At 42.0% G+C, this 18,691-nt stretch overlaps 2 protein-coding genes across 4 annotated transcripts in view; one reads left to right on the top strand and one right to left on the bottom strand.

Annotated features, from left to right (window-relative positions):
• The window catches only part of bcap31 (B cell receptor associated protein 31), a 381,037-nt gene that overhangs the window by 31,412 nt on the left and 330,934 nt on the right, over positions 1-18,691 (top strand). The window lies entirely within an intron of this gene.
• slc6a8 (solute carrier family 6 member 8) overlaps positions 4,048-18,691 on the bottom strand; it is a 53,480-nt gene continuing 38,836 nt past the window's right edge. The window contains exons 6-14 of one of the 3 annotated variants that reach the window (XR_014595520.1): positions 18,356-18,459; positions 17,998-18,122; positions 15,426-15,538; positions 15,014-15,151; positions 14,759-14,861; positions 13,710-13,810; positions 12,923-13,093; positions 10,538-11,508; positions 4,048-10,507 (exon numbers count right to left, since the gene is read on the bottom strand). Coding sequence is in view for 1 of the 3 variants with exons in the window: in XM_083976019.1 (XP_083832145.1) it covers positions 11,374-11,508; positions 12,923-13,093; positions 13,710-13,810; positions 14,759-14,861; positions 15,014-15,151; positions 15,426-15,538; positions 17,998-18,122; positions 18,356-18,459 (990 nt within the window). In the remaining 2 variants the exon portion in view is untranslated. Of the gene's footprint in view, positions 11,509-12,922; positions 13,094-13,709; positions 13,811-14,758; positions 14,862-15,013; positions 15,152-15,425; positions 15,539-17,997; positions 18,123-18,355; positions 18,460-18,691 lie in introns of all 3 variants that reach the window. The other 2 variants (XR_014595521.1, XM_083976019.1) reach the window with 2 other exon arrangements.

Genomic DNA, 18,691 nt, shown 5'->3' with positions numbered 1-18,691 from the left:
CTGGAACGCAGCATTAGCCAAAACGACCGGATCGCTTACTTCTGCTTTAAGTAATATCATTGGATAATGCACTTCAGAAGTGTTTTGTTATACCGAGATGTGTGGAAGTTGAAGTTCACTTCTGTCAGATGAATCAAATGAAATAAAATAAAATAATCACACTGAAAAAGTAATACTTCTATATGTGAGCCGGTTGTAGACCCTTGTTACATGTTTATTTGCATAAAAATGTAAATTTATCTCAGACCAACAAACAGCTCAATTGAATTTATTGTTTGCCAATTTTCAATAGTGAGGTTCTTTTCATACCTTTACATGTTTGATTGATTCTTCCGTCGTCTTCACTTGAGAGTTTAATTAAAACACGGCAGGAAATTGTTTAATTTTTTTAATTCCATAGATCAAAATGAATACAAAATGAACAACCACAGTAATAGTCCGTCTCTATATTTTAAGTTTCTATTCGTGCCAACTATGAAATGTAAAAAAAAAAAAAAATTTTAATTGTGAAACTGAAGATCTTCAAAGTGTAGGTAGTAAAAATAAAACACTTGAATATCAGATTTGAAAAAGTGAACAGTCCTCTGATGTAGAGTCTCTGTTTCAATCACCAACACTTTCTGTTAGGAAATGTGTCCACCAGCTGATGAATGTTAGCTCACTGTTTCTCTCTGATTTCGTAAACTGAATTTGGTCACAGTTTAAGGACGTTTAACTTCCTGTCCCTAGGCCTCAGTGGACCAGCTGATTGTTACCACCGAGCCTCGTGTCCCTGTGAATTCAGACTGAACCCAAGATGAGACAGAGAGACAAATATGGAGGGGACTCTTTTAGTTTGTAACACAAGATGAGCTCAAACTGAACTATTGTTCAATACTCTTTATTATAACTATCATAACTACTTCAGGTCATTCAAACAGCTGAGGTGAAGGTTCTGGAGCCTAAATTTCCTCTTTTGTAGCCTGAACACGTGAAGTGAAACACTGACATAAGTAATTGGCAGTAGTGTCTAAACATAGCGTCTTCCCCTTCTCCTCCTCTCGGTCTTAATAAGGCAGCTGTTGGTCTAAACGTCCATTCAGCTCTGGAAACCGGTTTGAGCCGCACTGTGGACCCCCCGCACCATCTCATCAGATCAGCTTTCACAGCCGACCCGAGCGCCTTGTGTCTAAAACCGCTGACAGGAGAAGGTCTCTTTTTAAGCCCCCAGTATTTCTGTCTTCTACTTCTTGGAAGCTCAGACTGTTTTAAAGGTGTTCAATCTGCAGGGAGCGGCCAGAAAACACACAAACACCATCATGTCAGGGCTCCTCAGACTTTAGCAGAAACTCATGGGTCAGTGTCTGGACCGGCCTCGCCTCGTCTGAACCACTGTCATGTTTCACAGAGTCAGTGTGAAACCTTTCCAAGAGAGGTGCAAGACCGGAATCATGTGACGACGGCGGTTCCAGTTCGATTACATCGAGGAACCTTTGTGGCATGAGGGACCAGCATGTGCTCGCTCCCCCTGCAGCAGTCCAGCTAGAATTACTGCCGCATGGTTGGATGCCAAATCACTTTTTGCATTCACAAGATATTGCATTCACAAGGTCAAAATCACATTTGTGACCTTGACCTTTGAGCCCAGGTGAGAGCTTGTGCCAAAGTCAAAGAGGCTCCATCAAGACATATCATGTCCACAACAATGGGCCTGTGTCGTGGTAGAGAAATTATCTTTTAATATTTTTTTTATAATTTCCCCTGACAGCCAATGGTCTGGTCCCACCTGCAGCATTTTTTATTTTTTTGCTGTACTGCTGCTAAGAAACCTCTCTCTGGTTGTGTTGCCTTGTTCACACTCAACTATAAAAAGCCTCACTCCAGCATGTTAAGCATGCTGCTGTTGTTCAGCAGGCAGAGGCATGATGTGCCCTCTTCCTTTCAAACAGATGTTAATCCAGTTGTGTGACAACCTTCAGTGTCAACTTTAATATACATCATAGATGTTATACAGAATGTTGGGAACATTCATTGACCTTTAAAGAGGAACTATGTTGCTTTTCCGCTGTTTTGCTAACCCTCCTCTCGGCCATGTGCATTTGTTTACAACGAAGCCAGCTAGTAATCAGTCAATAGAGCGGTAGATAATGTTATTTATCAGAGGTTACGTTTATGTTTGTGTTGTGGTGCCACAGAGACGAGAGCTGGGACACCGGGCGGCAGCCATGATGTTGCAAAGTTGTTTTTCAGCCAAGAAATAAAGTGACACGCACGCACGTGGAAGGCAGAGAACCTCCATTCTCCCTCATAACAAGTTAAGCCATTTACTAAACCATCACAATTACTCCAAAGCTGTTTAATTAAAGGGATAGTTCAACATTTTTGGCAAATTGGCCCATTGCCATAATCACTAGCAGTTGGTTCGTTACCTTTATTTGTCGGTGCAAGTTTTTTTTTAGAACCGCCGAGCCTAGCAGCAAGCTGCTCAGAGCTACCCTACGGAGGCTAATGGGATTTCTTGGTTTCCCTCATCAAACTCATCAAATAGGTCAAAGGTCAAAAACTTTATTTGCCATTTGTGCATACACACAGGAACTTCTGTGCGGTTGTTCCAAGTCAGGTGGAAAAACACAAGGACATACAAGATAAGACAAGAAAAACACTTTAAAAAGGCTCGAACCTGGGATAACAAGGGCATAACATTCTCTAAAAGGACCAGAAATCTATATGTGTATGTAAATAAAGTGTAAAAATAAATTAGGTGTAAAAAGTCCCAAGTGCTACTGAGGTAGGTGCGTGTTGTGTTGCCATGTGCCCGGGTTATTTTGCGTTTGCTAGGAGTCTGACTGTAGCTGGGTAGAAGCTATTGTAAAAGAGTGATCTGTGTGTGATGATGCTCTCTGGTTGTTTGTGTCTGAAGTTGTATGTGCAGTGTTTATGTTTGAGCAGGGAGTGAGCTGGGTGTTGTATGTCTTGTGAGGATCCTCTCTGCTCGCTTTTGACAGCGCAGTGTGTAGATGGAGTTCATGGATGGAAGTTCAGTCCCTATAATCTTTTCTGCAGTCTTTATGACTCTTTGCAGAGCCTTCCTCTCTTACTGTGTGGTATTGCCATACCACATAACGCTTCAGTGCAATGGGAAACGTTGGTGTAAGTAGCTACTAGGCTACATCCATTAAGTGACCAGTGAACAAGTGCAGTCAAAGTTCAGAGTAGGAGCTAGCTAAGTGTGGGGAGCATACATCAGTCCGACTGCCCCAAAGTCCGACGGCTCATTTCTCCGACTACCCATTCTACAGTGTTAAGGTTAGGTTTAGGGTAAGGTTAAGGGTTAGGGCTACTTAAGTCGGAGAAGTGGGAGGTCGGACTAATGGACGCAAAAATAAAGAAATGTATGGTCGGAGAAATGGGTAGTCGGACAGACGTCATGCGCCCGCTAAGTGTGTGTAGAGACAACACATGTCCTGGTTTCTTATGGTCTTGGTCTTGGTGGAAGAGGTGATTTTGATGTTAATTTTGTGACGGAGAGACTGAGTAATAATGGCTTACTAATGTCAGCTTTTCAGAGACCATTATTCATTCATACCACATTCACACCGGTGGTGGTGGTAAGCTACGTCTGTAGCCACAGTTGCTCTAATATCGGGGTCATTCCTATGTTCCCACATTTCTAACTTTTGTTGTCACTGAAAATTAGGCCCTATGTTCCCACAGCCCTTTGGTCCCACCATTGGTTGGGTTTAGGCAATGAAGAAAGGAGTTGGTTAAGTTTAGTAAAAAGACCAGGTAGAGGCTAGACAGGCCAGATAGATAGAGTCCAGATAAGTAGAGAGAGTCCAGTGGGAACATAGGGCTGTGGGAACATAGGGCTGTGGGAACATAGGCACGCTCCCCTAATATCATGGTTTCTGTTGGCCGAACTTGTGTGGTGAAATTCTGATGTTGTGATTGCCCATCATACAAATATGTGTGTTAGTGTGAAGCACGCTAGAGGCTCATTAACATCCAACAATAAACAAGTTCTCCCCACTGTGTCCCAAACAACCCAGAAACCACAGAGACAGATCATTTGTCATGACGCTGGTTTTATTGCCATTGGTTTAGTCGTTGGTGAACGAGCACAGTGATCACAGTGGTTTACAGCATGGAGACCCCCACAGGGGTCCAAGGTCAATGAAACACAGGTGACATCATCAGGGCTCGGAGTTAACTCTCTCATTATGAACTCAGCTGAGTCTTTGGCCGACGACTCGTTAACGTGGAGCCCAGAGTGTCTCTACTACTGTTAACACAGCTACTAGTTCATTAAGCTACTTATCACCTAATCGATTGTCTAATCTACAGTTATGGATGGAAGACTGCGGTATACAGGAAGTCAAAGAGACAGTTACAATAAAATGACCGACACCGGGATGAATGAGGTCACCATGTGGCTCAGTTTGGGCGGGAAACACAGACACGGCTTTCAGCCTCAACATTTGTAAAACAGTACAACAAAGAATCACAAATTCTATTTGGTCTCAGCAGCAAACTGAGAAGATGTGAAGATGAAACATCAGTTATTGTTCTGAACAGGAAGGAAGTGGATGTAAATCTGCGAATAAAACTAACACAAATCTGACCTGTTAGATATTCAGACAACTAACACAGTGCGATAATGAGGAAAACCTAACAACACGTGGATTCTGAATGAAGTTCTGAATTAATAACAACTTTTCTGATTCATATGGATTTTATACTCATGATGTCATGATTTAGAAATAATCTAAATCTAAAGAGTCATTCTTGTTTAGTTCCAGCAAAAATAGATTTTAGACACATTTTCTGACAAGATCTCTGTTAGAAAAATATTGTCTCTGAGAACTTCCTAGTTAAAAGTTTTAATGCTGTCGCCTCGTCCAACATGAAAAGGTGCAAGACACTCAACATTAGTGAAAACCTATACTTTTATTTATACTGCAGACTAAATTAGATCGCTTGGTAATGCAGGAGTATAGATTTAGGTTTGTCAGCAGCAAACACCTCGGTGACATGTATAGATATTTATGGTTGTTATTCAATACGATGGTTTTTCAACAGTCAACAAGGGTGGGGGTTGAACTACTGAATGCCAACATCACACGTTAAACTAGTTATCAGAAGCTTGTGAGAGTTTTATTTCACCCTGACTTAATTTTTTTCTTATTTTAGCTAAACACGAACAGATGTAATTTAGTTAACACATGGTTTGAACTTTTTTTTGTTATCAGCGCTGTACATTAAAGCCTCAGGCCGCTCGCTCTCTGTTTCCAGCCCAAACATAACGGGATTCCCGTCGGAGGAGAGCGCCCCCTGCTGGTTCCACTATTACAGCATCAGCTTCCCAAAAATGGTCAAGGTGAGTGAGTGAATTAACTGATAAAAGGTTTGGGTTGTGTCAAAGCCAGAAAACTCAAATGAAACAACAAGAAATAATCTTTTCTTTATTGTTTCCTTCTGTGTCTTCTCCTCTGTTCATTTGGTCGTAAGAAAGAAAAACAAAAAACATTAGAAATCATTGACGATTCTTTTCTAAAATGATCTAAAAAGTTATCCACAGTAAAATGAAGCTGATTTTTAGAGAGAGAAAAAAACCCTCTCCACTCTGTGCTGGTCTGGGAGCAGCAGGAGGTTTTTTTGGGAACCAGGGTTGAGATGTTTTTTTGGGAAGTAGACACTCTCCACTGAGGGATACCCGCTGACGGTGAATTTAGTTTGACAGTATCGATTATCCTCTCCTGCAGAGGACGGTCAGAACAAACAGACTCTGTTTGTTTTTACACTTTCAGGTTCGGAGAATCGAAGTGTTTTTCCACCTTGTAGCACAGATTTTATGAACACTGAGGATACCTGATGAAATGTTGGCCCGACCACCAGAATGAATTCTTTACTCTTTTATTCTTTTTTTTCTTTTTTTTGTCATTTAACTGTCAGATAACATTACGTTTCCCTAAAACCAGTTTGAAAACCTTCTAAAAGTCCATCCTCAGTGCAGCCAAACCCTGAGCCAAATGGTGCGTTGAGGTGTTTCTGTCAGTCTGAACGTCTGACCGCTCGTCTGAAAACACGCAGACTGAAGCCCGACTCTTTGCATAGCATGTTCACGTCACACCATGGATGTAAGAAGACCTAGTGGCCACTTTTGGTACTGCAGCTAAAACAGCCCAAAAGTCTCTTTCGCCTTTGACCTCCATGTCTCTAATACTGTTGGTTCTATTATTACTGTCACTGTCAAGTTTTAAACATTCTTCGGTCTTAGAAAATAGATTTGTATGTGTCAAAGGTCCCAACCAGTTCCTCTAATACATCCATGGTTCACAGCATCAGTCTTTTTTGTTTCTTTCCCTTTTTTTTGTAGGTTAAATGTGATCTTCTGCTCAGTGTCCTTCAGACTTCACAGTTTGGATCAAAGATACTGTCTCAACATGTTTTGTTTTTTTTGGCAGAAGAGCACAAAGACAAAATGACATGAAACAACATCAGAGTTTGGTAATGTACACATTCATTTCTTCAAGTTGTTTTTTTTTTCATATTTTCTTTTGTGTTAAATGGCTGCAGATTTTTTTTTTTTCATCTTTTTTTTTTTTCACCCTCTGACCCTCCCAGGCTCCCGTCCAGAAACCAGACATGAACATTTAAAAAACAGTTAATGTTACAACATCACTTAAAAAAAAAAAAAAAAAAAGATTCCATGTTTAAAATGTCAGTTTTATCATTTCTATAAAATACTGCCTCAGGTTAGTTCCATTAGTGAGATAACAGGAAACATCAGAGATCTGCAGCCCATCTCAGCCACGTCCGCTCCCCTGCAGCTAACCAGGGTTTCATTATTCATTAGTCTGATTTTTAGTTTATCACATTAATGGTTCTTTGAAAACTAACAATGTTAGAAGAGATTTTTCAATCTGATTACTTTTGTAGTCTAAACATATAATCCAAACACTTTGAGAGGAGTGATAAATCCTCCAAAGAGATCAGCTGCTGGGCAAATATTATATTATATTACATTATTGGAGTTTATCATTTGGACAGCTGACAGTAGAACTGTTCCAGAGTCAGATTTAAAACTTGAATGGCCTCTGATTGGGACAACGACTGATTGGTTCAAAGATCATTGGACTTTTTAGCCCATGTAAATACATTTACACCATCAAGGAGTTGTTTAGTGTCTGGATTTGTCTGGTGTCTGGAAGCTCCCATTGGCTGCTGGGATATGTAGTGAGTTTTTCTGCTACGTGTCAATCTGCCCAGCCCACCTTGCTGAGGTAGCTGTACTTGTAGTACTGTGTTTCTGTTCAGATGGCGGACACCGGTTTGTTGTGTCTCTGTGTCACTTCTCAGACACAGAGACACAAACAGCAGATTGTTGTCTTCACTTTTAAACACCAGCTCAACTTAATTCACCATCATGTGCAAATTAACTCTGATAAATCAGACGAACAGATTAGTTGTTCCTTTTTTTCGTGGAGATGATAATAAAGTGAGAATCTGAGCCGTGGGGGGTCTGAGGGAAAAATACTGATATTCTTTAAAACACACAGAGGAAGCTAAAATCATCTTGAAGCTAAAACTCTCAAACAGTTGAGCACTTTGAGAATTAGAAAGAAAAAGAAAATTCCCTTTCATAGTGTGTTCAGAGCCACACAAAGCCTTGCCAGCCTTAATATCACTGCATCGCAGCAAACCCGCCAGAATAAAAGCCACGCCCCTTGCTGTTTGTTCACGTTAGCCGGTCAGACGACGTTTAAAGGCCTCTCTGCACCAATGCATTTTAATTTATATCGCAAAAAAAGCCACAAAAACGTGACACATTCTAGCTCTTATTTTACAGTTTTAGTTTTGTTAGTTTCTTTTAGTTTTAAGGCAGTCACTGCCAAATATTGTAGTTTGTATTGTTTCCTGTACACCCGATTTTCAGTTGGTCAAATTTTCACTGATGCTTAAGAACCTTTAAAGCTGCAACATGAAGCAGAGTCAAGGCAGGAAATGTTTCCAGAAACACTTTCCCACAATCCCCTTCTGCTCGCAAACCGCAACCTCCGCTGCCGCTGACATCGCTGACATAATATTTGCATAAAAAGCTAAAAGAAGTTTTATTCTGAAAGTCTGAATGAGAAGTGAGGTAGCCTAAAGCTCGACTTGGTCGCAGCCGGCATGGTTCGGTGCAGCTCGTCGCTCGCCGTCTCCAACTGAACGTGAACAATCATCATCATTGTCATCATCATCATCATCACCATCACATTTCCATACTGCATCAAATATAGATAACACACAAAGATATTCAATATATATATATTTGTCATACTGTATGTATCAGCAAAATAAAAGCCTCCACAAAATAAATCTCTGATTCATTTTACAATATGTAAAACAAAACACGATCTCTAACACCATTCTTTTTTTCAAAGTGCTAGCAACATTATTTTACAACAATGTGCAAATGTATGTAGTTTAATATATCTTACATTCGAATCATTATGTTTCCCCGTGACAGGTGGACGGTGAGTGGTTGCTAGGAGACAGAGTTGTAGACACGCCCCCGCAGACTGCTGATTGGTGGGATGTAAACCAGAGCCGTACACAGGACGTCCTGTATGGCTCTGGGTTTGGCTAGTCAACCGTACGGGCTCTAGAGTTAAGACAACGATGTAAGGCAACGCTTGGCATCACACTGAGTCCTCCAGCTCTCATCTCCCCAACAGCTGATCTGAGGACAGGTAAACCTCCATCCAACCAGCTGTGCAATTACAATGAGTCATGTTCTGAGGCTGCTAACAGACATGGTAGTGGTCTGGTGGAGGTCCCGTTCTGCGGACTAAAAGGAGTGAAGTGAGTTAAACGTCTGAATATGAATATGAAAGTGGCTCAGATCCATGGACAAGGAAGTTTCTAAAAGTTTAAAAGTTCAGGTTTTGTATTTGACACGTATTATGTGTTAGCGCCAGGATGTTTTGTTGTGTGTTTTACTTCAGAACTGTCAGAGCAAAGCGGATCAGATCCACCTGAAGGTCTTGGGGGTTTGGGCCAGTTACTCAGTTAATGATGAGATCTGGTTTCATTAAGAAGGGAACCGTCAGCCGTTCCTGAGGAGAGCGTGATGTCTGGTGGGAGGAGCAACAGCGTTAATGAGATCGACAAGACGAGGCAGTGAGGAGTGAGCAGGTTGATATTGGCAGCTGGTCTGGGATCAGCCCCTTGTAGAGGGCCATCGTTCCATTTGGCACTTCAGTCGACCCGGGGCGGGGACGCAGAACGAAGCCTGAAACCTCTGACCTGAACTTCCTCATGAGGAGGTCAGATCCAGAATATGAAGGGGTTAAAGGTCAGATCCAGTGAGAATTCAGTCTCAGATGTTTGTCTGATGTTTTCCTTTGTCAGGGTTTGGGTTTTGGATCAGACTGGATTTAATGGGTCAGTCTGTGGTTTGTCAGTGGGATGACTGGAATGTGTCAGGTACTGCTGATAGCTGAGGAAAACCATGCCATGTAGAGCTGCAAGCAACGGCCCGATGGGAAGTCGATCAATCAACCATCATTGATAGGAAATTGTGTAGAAAACATTGTGAATGTGAGCAAATTCAAAAACCATTTAATCAATAATCAAATTTGCCTTTATTAAGTTAAATTTGTGAGCTCTTGGTGATTTGAAAGTTCAGGCTTTGATGGGTGAGATGGGTTTGTAGTCCAAAGCATCAGACAATAAGGAAGTTGGGGTTGAAGTGAAGTGAACATCCTCAGTGATGGATCAGCTGAGTGAGCTTATTAAAACATGTCTGGGACTAGAGTCTCACTGGAACCTTCCTCCTAGCATCAGATCTATTGCTGCCTGAGTGAATCAAGCCTTTAGTGTGACTGTGGAAAACAGATGGGAAGTCGGCGGTCCGAGGACCACATGCTGCCCAGGAGACAGGACTGTTCTGGGATCAGTAGTAGAGAGCTGGTGATTCACAGTATTTATCTTGAGAACTGCACAGAAACGAGCCGCTGCCGACAGACCGCGAGAGTCGGGGGAGACGGCTTCAGTCCGACGGAGACTTCGGTCCTGACGGGGAGTTTGGGGTCTGGGTCTGAAAACAGGCTTCAGCAATCAGAGTGTCACATAAAGTGCTCACAAAGGCTTCAGAAGTAGGACAGTCTGATGATGCCTTCAGAGCTCACTGAGCTCAGTTTGGCTTCCTTGGCAGCATGGTGCATTCACGGACCGCTGGTTGCCCCGTTACAGGAATTGTTTTTCTTTTTTTTTACTTCAGTCTTGTTGCCAATTTCTAAGAAAAGCCGAATCAGTGTAGCAGAAGACTTTGAAACTTTGAAATCTTAATAGTTTTTGTGTTCCTTTTTTGCTTTCACTAATGTCCTCCAAACTAAACTTGAAGTTCTTGGTACAGGAAGGTTCTTTCCCCTTTGGTTTGACTGAAGTCACTTTCAATTCCTGTTACGACGCAAGCAACCTCTTGGTAATTTTCTGGGGGTCAGTCAGTCTGTCTGTCTACAATTCTGTCTTAATGTACGGCCTTCACACACACACACACACACACACACACACACACACACACACACACACACACACACACACACACACACACAGAGGGATTTAAAGTTTCCAAATTTTCACTCATGAGTTTAGACGTTGAGAAGTTTAGATTTTGCAAAAACTGCATCTGAATAGAAAAAGGTGCATCACCTCCAGGATAAGATATAACATTGACAGGTGGAGTGTGTGTGTGTGTGTTTGTATGTGTGTGTTTGTGTGTGTGTGTGCGTGTGTGTGTGTATGTGTGTGAGTGAGAAGGCCATCTGTCAGGTTTGTGTGTGTTTGCATGTCCAGCCCTCCCACCCCAAGACAAGATTGCATCGATACCTTTAAATCTAAGGTGGATGAACACAGTGCGACTCCAACAGGAAGAAGATCTTTCCTATCTTCCTCTTCAGCTCCTCCAGGGTCAAGGAGATATTTTTCTTCAGTGAGAACCAGAGGAATCACAGCCCTTCACAGTTAAAGAACAAGACCAGACATCTGCTGGTTTTTCTAACACATGTTTTTGGTGTAATTTGGGAGTAAAAAGAAAATATTTGTAAAACCTCCTGAAGGAGCTTCTTCATTCCATTCCGCCTTCACTTCTCTCCAGGTTTGAAGAAACTCTGCAGTGTTGTTCTGCCTGGTGATGGAAACCAACCAATCACCAATCAGTTACTCCGAGGAGACAGACTGATGGATCCGTTCCGGGTTTGGCTGGTCGACCGTACAGTCCAGTCTGCTGAGAGGCCTGGTGGTGGCTGAAGTCGTGGTGGTGAGGTGTTGGTGTTGGTGTTGGTGTTGGCGATCTTGTCCTTGGGTGGGATGGATGGAGATGGAGCACTGTGATTGGTGGAGCACAGCCTACATGACGCTCTCAAAGATGATGACCTTGTTGTCGTCCGTGCCAGGAGACAGCGAGGTCAGGGACTTGATGTCTGGGGCCATGTACTCCAGGTGATGGGCCCCCCACACCGGGGTGGTCAGGTGGGCCCAGCGCTGCAACACAGGGAGAGTAACCAACACCAGATCAGTGAGGGACAGAGGGACATTCTTCACAATTAATCTCATTATTTATGATATATATATATACAGTATATATACACTATATAGCTCTGGAAAAAATAAAGAGACCACTCCAAAATGTTCTTAAAGGGATAGTTCAACATTTTGGCAAATTGGCTCATTGCCATAATCGCTATAGTCATAGCAGTAGGTTCGTTACCTTTAATTGTCGGTGCAAGCTATTTTTAGAACGGCGGAGCGGAGCGGCGAGCTGCTCAGGGCTATGCTATGGAGGCTAATGGAATTTCTTGGTTTCCCTCATCAAACTCATCAAATACACAATCCAACAACTCCAAAAGGCTGTTCTGGACAAGTTGTGAGCTGCACAATCACCACGCTATGAGATAATAACACAACGTTACCAGACAGAGTTGTTTTAGAGGTAAATTCATGCAAAACCGCTGATGCGCGTTGCGTTCAGGGACAGTTTTTCAGCAAGCAGTCTCTGTATTTACCTGGAAAAAAACTCTGTCTGGTAACATTCCATTATTATCTCATAGCGTGGTGAATGTGCAGGTCACAACTTGTCCATGAAAGCGTTTTGGAGTTTGGGGATTTTGTATTTGATGAGTTTGATGAGGGAAACCAAGAAATTCCTTTAGCCTCCGTAGCGTAGCTCTGAGCAGCCTGCTGCTCCGCTCCACCGTTCTAAAAATAGCTTACACCGACAAATAAAGGTAACGAACCTACTGCTATGACTATAGCGATTATGGCAATGGACCAATTTGCCAAAATGTTGAACTATCCCTTTAAATCATCTTCTCTACATATGGCAGCCATGGATTCCAGTGTCTATTGAACTCCAACACAAGCACCTCACTCTACTGAGCTGATCACCTGAACCAAATCATATTTAATGAGGAAGAAAGATTATAAATAAATAAATAAAAACACTGCTGCGATTAAAAATTGGGATTATTCCACCAATGTTGATTTCTAAACTCTTCCTAAAAAAGTTAAAAAAGTAGTGTTGTGTTGTTTTAAAATGAATATGAACTTGTTTTCTTTGCATTATACAAGGTCTGAAAACAACAAATTCTTTTTGTTGTTTTTTTTATTTTGACCTGTTGCCATTTTCTGTGAATAAATAAATGCTCTAAATGAGAATATTTTTATTTCCAATTTGGGAGAAATTGTCAGTAGGTTATAGAATGAAACTTAAGTGTTCATTTTACTCAAACACATACCTATGAATAGTAAAACCAGAGGAACTGATCATTTTGAAGTGGTCTCTTAATATTTTCCAGAGCTGTATATATATATGATATAAAGATTACTATGTTATAATATGAATAAATACATATTTGTTTGATTTGACGACATGAATGCGGTGTGAAGGAGTGCTGACCTCTTTGAAGGTTCCCTTGGCTCTGAAGAGTTTGTAGAGAAGACTGGCGGGGATGCAGAGCATGGAGGACATGGCCAGACACCAGCCAATCACCTCGCCCCACCATGGGTACACATACGAGTTGTTGTAGGTCAGCGGCTTGTAGTTCACCAGATGGAACAGGAAGATGCCCTACAGAGGAGACAAGGAGGGTACGGTGGGAAATGTCTTCTTGACCTTTTTTTTTTTTTTTTTTGGGTATAACATTACAACTATTACTGACAATAGTAATTAAAGCTGCAAACAGTGTTATGTGGACCCATGGTGTCATGAAACTCTGGGCTGAATTTGTTGAATTGTGAATATGGGAAATGTAGTTTTGAAATACAGCCATGAAATAACATGAACTGGTGTGAATTGACATTTCATAAACCATGAGCAGAACTATCTGCTCTGATTGGTCCAGAGCTCCACACATAAGGTCAGAGTGACACCACGTGTGCCTGAGATCATTTAGATTTAATTAAGGCTCAACAGCAACGCTTACCAGCTAAACCTTTAAAAGTTTTCTACAGGAGACGGCAAGGGACAAAAGGTGCTACTGTGATATAAAAGTGTGGCGTCACTCATGTGCTGACTCGGAACTCATAATGCGTTTTTTTGTATCGGCTGATTAATCTAAACTATCAGCTTTTTCCTGCTCTAAACTATCAACATCCTGGCTCCGTCCACCTGTGGTATATTATTTACATCAACAGTTTTCTGAGAGAGCTGTGGTGTGGCTGTGCTTTCTGTTGTGGAGTCTTACCATGCAGACACATGGAGTTATATAGGACCAGCACCACTTCATCCAGGGGAAAGGCCGGTAGCCAATCATACGAGCTACATCATCCATGAAGCGGTCAGCACCTGCAAAACATTCACCATCAATCAACAAGGACTGAATCATTATAATAGCTGCATTTTTTTTTCTCTCAGGGCCATTGACATCTATTATTACATGGGAATCAGGTAAAGTCATGCTATTTACTGATTTAAAGGGGACATATTATGGAAATATCACTTTTTAAAGGCTCTTTAACATATATTTGGGTGTTTCTCTTGCCTTCTGGCCTCCAAAATGGGAGAATTGACAAAAAAAATCAGTACTTTTCAGGCTCCCTAGTTTTCAGATTTGCATAATACCAGGTACCAGTAGAATATGAATGTGTGTGTGAAAAGGTGAATGTGACCTACAGTGTAAAGCGCTTTGAGTGGTCTGAGAGACTAGAAAAGTGCTATATAAGTGCAAGTCCATTTACCATTTACCATTCTACCAGTAGAAGAGGCAACCAATGGTTGATTTGCATTTAAAGGGACAGGCACTGAAACCAGCCGTTGTGAACAGGGCTGTTTAGAGAGGATGAAAAGAGCTGTGGTGTTTGATCCTTGGGGGATTTTGACCAAAGCATGTCACAGACATGTCTTTAAGACACCTGGGAACTATTTTAATTTGTAGAAAAGGGGCAGAACATGTCTCCTTTAAAGTTAGATGACATAAACATGACCCTCTCCTGCTCCAGGCTTAGTCTGAATGCACATAAACATCCGTTATTAACACTGTAAGTGGACCACTTGATTATTATAGGTAAATGATATAAAGAGCATGTGTACAGGACTCACTGTGAAGAGTTTCCACTATACTGGAAACATTCTGACAGGCTGAACTGTGACCTTTACTGTCACATCATGTTACATAACTATTCATACACTTATTTTGAGATCAGACACTTAACTAACAGAGTATCGTATGGCTCACCAAGCCATACCTACAGTACACTGTGTATGTGCAGAAATGCATGTGTGTGTGTTGCATACCGTAGACCCAGGCAACTACTATGCATTCCCAGAATGCTTGCCACAACAGAGTCATTCCACTGGCCGAATAGTAGTCAAACAACTGGAAGACATACATCCCCCCCTGCAGAGAGACACACAGCTTGGTCAGTGGATGAGTCAGTTAAACACCAAATTAAAATAGTGTGACTTCCTTGTTCCACTTCTTCCTGGACTCCTCTTGGCTGCCAGTTTTATTATTATATTAACCAAAAACATCAGGCGACTGAGACTGACCTGCGTCACCATGGAGAGGTCGATAATGAAGCACAGTAAACAGCATATTGCCACGGCGATCTCCCTTTTGTAGCGATGGTAGTATTTTCCAGGAAACAGATCCAGGATTCCAGTAACAAAACCCTCCACCCCGACAAACTGCAGGGAAGCAGAGCAGAGAGGCCCAAACACACACAGTGAGTGCATTCAAAACACAAACTGAAGTTGAAACTGCTAATAATGACACAACTGTATGGATCTGCTGAGGGATATTCACATGCTACAAGAAATAACATCATGATGTCACAGAAGTGCAAATATAAGAGATGATCTGAGTTTTCTAGGTTACACTGTCATCACATTCAGCTGCTATTCAAGCAATATTCTTAATGTGGACGGTCCATGTAGGTCAGTGGTTTAGACAGCAGCTCACCTGACTGTCCAGTCCCAGCAGCAGCAGCATGAAGAAGAAGAGCGCGGCCCAGAGCGGAGCCACCGGCATCAGACTGACCGCCTTTGGATATGCGATGAAGGCCAGACCAGGACCTGAAGCACACACACGGAGACACACAACACACACATTATAAACTATCACTTAAAACACTGAACATTGGATTTGTTATATTACACACTCCTCTGGGCTGAGTTTAAATTCTATTTCATGTTGGTTTGACGGCTTTTTTACTCTTTGTCAGTTCAAATCTTTTTCCTTCATTTGTAGTTTCAATGTTGGTTTAAAGGGATATTTCAACATTTTGGCAAATTCACCTATTGCCTTAATCCCTACAGTTTTAGGAGTAGGTTCATTACCTTTAATTGTCAGTGCAAGCTGTTTTTAGATCAGCGGGGCAGATTCGTGAGCTGCTCAGCTGACGCAATGGAGGCACATGATATTTCCACATTTCCCTCATCAAACTAAATACACAATCCAACAACTCCAAAACACTCTGGTGGACAAGTTGTGACCTGCACATTCACCACGCTATGAGATAATAACATATAGTTATGTAACATTATGACACATGAAGCAAATACTCAGAACTACTGGCTCTTTTAAAGTCAATCCGCCAAGCAGCCGTGTCTTGAATGTAGTTCCGGCTACTTATTTCCCTCTAAAACAACTCCGTCTCGTAACGTTCCATTATTATCTCATAGCGTGGTGAATGTGCAGGTCACAACTTGTCCACCAGAGCGTTTTGGTTGTTGGATTGTGTATTTGATGAGTTTGATGAGGGAAAGGCGAAAATACTGCGTGCCGTGCAGAGCTCACGTCTCTGCCCCGCTGATCTCAAAACAGCTTGCACCGACAATTAAAGATAATGAACCTACTCCTAAAACTATAGGGATTATGGCAATAGGCGAATTTGCCAAAATGTTGAAATTTCCCTTTAACTGCTGGATGGTTTTATTGTGCCAGTCAGTGTAAAGCTTTAAAATCATGTTATTTGATTCAAACAGTGATTTAAAACAAAATAAAAACAGTTTGAGACAAATTTGTTTTCCTCACTTTTAATCACTTTGTGACCACACACTTCACTCTCTCATTAACATGTTGTGAAACAGCTCATTACTACCAGTAGTTTGATTATTTATCCATATAAACCTAACCATCCCATTAAATGTGTAATAACTATACTTGCTTAAGGTTTATAGACTGGTGCAATAAGCCTTTAAAGAGGTCTTGACTGACCGGTGTCTCATCCAATCAGCCGTGGTCATCAACTTTACTGCGAATCCTGACGGACACATTGACTAATGGTTTAAACTGTTAGCAGCAGATTTTATTCTCCTCTCCTCAGTGGAGTCGACAGATTAAAGGTGCATTACGTGTTTACGGCAGGTTCACTGTTCATTTCTGTTTGTTTCACCTTCAGAGCTGAGCATCATGAAATAAAGATGAGTCACATGTTATGACGTGAAAAGCCCTGGTTAAATAATCCTAGAGTTAATACTTTACACACACACACACACACTGCACAAACACACACACGCGCGCACTGTGCTTGCTATCTGTAAAATATCAATGAATTAAATACTATTATAAAGAGATGGTCTGGCTGAACATGCCCCATTTGAAAAGTGCCTTGCGATAACTTCTGTTCCAACTGGTGCCATCCAAATAAAAACTGACTTGACTTGACTTAACACTGTAATGCTAATACTTTAAGCCATTGTAAACGTGTCAGACAGGATTCAGGTTAAATTGGATTTGCTTTTGTTTTTGTTTTTTTACAGCGAGATTAAAATAAAAAGATACACGTCCTCACACTGAGGCAGCTGCAATTACACACAAACACACGTACACATATACACATATTTATTCTCAATCGTACACACTGACGCCTTTTTAAAAAAAAAGCTGTCTGAGCTCTGCAGCGTGTCGTTCCTTCAGGCCTCAGTCAACAGTGTTATGTTCTGCATCTTCTATTTCAGTCATGGCAAATAATAAAAAGCCCTCAGTCGCTGTGAATGAAGGTGTGGAGCTGCAGCTCAGAGAGGGAGAGAGAGAGAGAGAGAGAGAGAGAGAGAGAGAGAGAGACAGCAGGAACAGAAATGGATTCATGAGAGAAATGTGAATCCACAGCGAGACGCTGGTCCTGCTGCAGCACGCTACAGTACCTTCTGTGAAGAGCCCTAAATATAACCGTGTGTTTGTGATGTCACGTCATGTGCTTCGGAGCTAATAATAAACGTACAGTTGGCTGTAGAGTGTACACATGAAACTACACACACACACATACACACTGAGTCTCCGGGTTCAGTCGGTCCTTCTGTGAAGCCGGTTTCACCGAACGGTCCTCGAACATGTCACCAGATCCCCACAGTGGCTGCAGCTTCGACAAACACCGTAAACACGGTCGTCGCCATGGCCTCGCCACACGGAGCTGCAGCCACAACCCAACTCTCAAAAACACACAATCACACCCACCGACAATATACATAAAACGTCTGTGTGCACATGCAAACAGCTGATGTGATGTGAAGAGTGTGTGTGTGTGTTTTACCTGATTCAGCAACCTGTGAGATGTCGACTCCCTGCTCAGCAGCCATGAAACCCAGAATAGAAAACACCACGAAACCAGCAAAGAAACTCGTTCCACTGTTGATCATAGCCAAGACGAAGGCATCTCTGCAAGACAGGAGAGTTCAGATGAGTGTAAATGAGGCTGAACATGAAGCTCAGATAATCACAGAATCCACACAGACAGTATCTAGAAAGACAGACGTGTGTGTGTGTGTGTGTGTGTGTGTGTGTGTGTGTGTGTGTGTGTGTGTGTGTGTGTGTGTGTGTGTGTGTGTGTGTGTGTGTGTGTGTGTGTGTGTGTGTGTGTGTGTGTGTGTGTGTGAGTGTGTGTCTCATACTTGTAGCAGTCGTTGTTGAAGCGGTTGTAGCTGCCCAGAGCGGTCAGAGCTCCCAGCCCGATGGCGTAGGAGAAGAAGATCTGTGTCCCAGCGTCTATCCACACCTGGACACAGGTTTTACATGTGTTAGTCAGAGTTTAAAGGGATATTTCAACATTTTGGCGAATTGGCCTATTGCCATTTTGAAGTCACTCTGCCGAGCAGCCGTGTCTGGGATGTAGTAGTTCCGGCTAAGTATTTACCTCGAAAACAACTCTGTCTCGTAACGTTCCATTATCATTTCATAGCGTGGTGAATGTGCAGGTCACAACTTGGCCCTTTAACTTGCTCAATTCA

The sequence above is a fragment of the Trachurus trachurus genome (assembly GCF_905171665.1).
Source record: "Trachurus trachurus genome assembly, chromosome: 7".
Lineage (NCBI taxonomy): Eukaryota > Metazoa > Chordata > Actinopteri > Carangiformes > Carangidae > Trachurus > Trachurus trachurus.
This window is presented reverse-complemented; position numbering and strand designations above follow the sequence as displayed.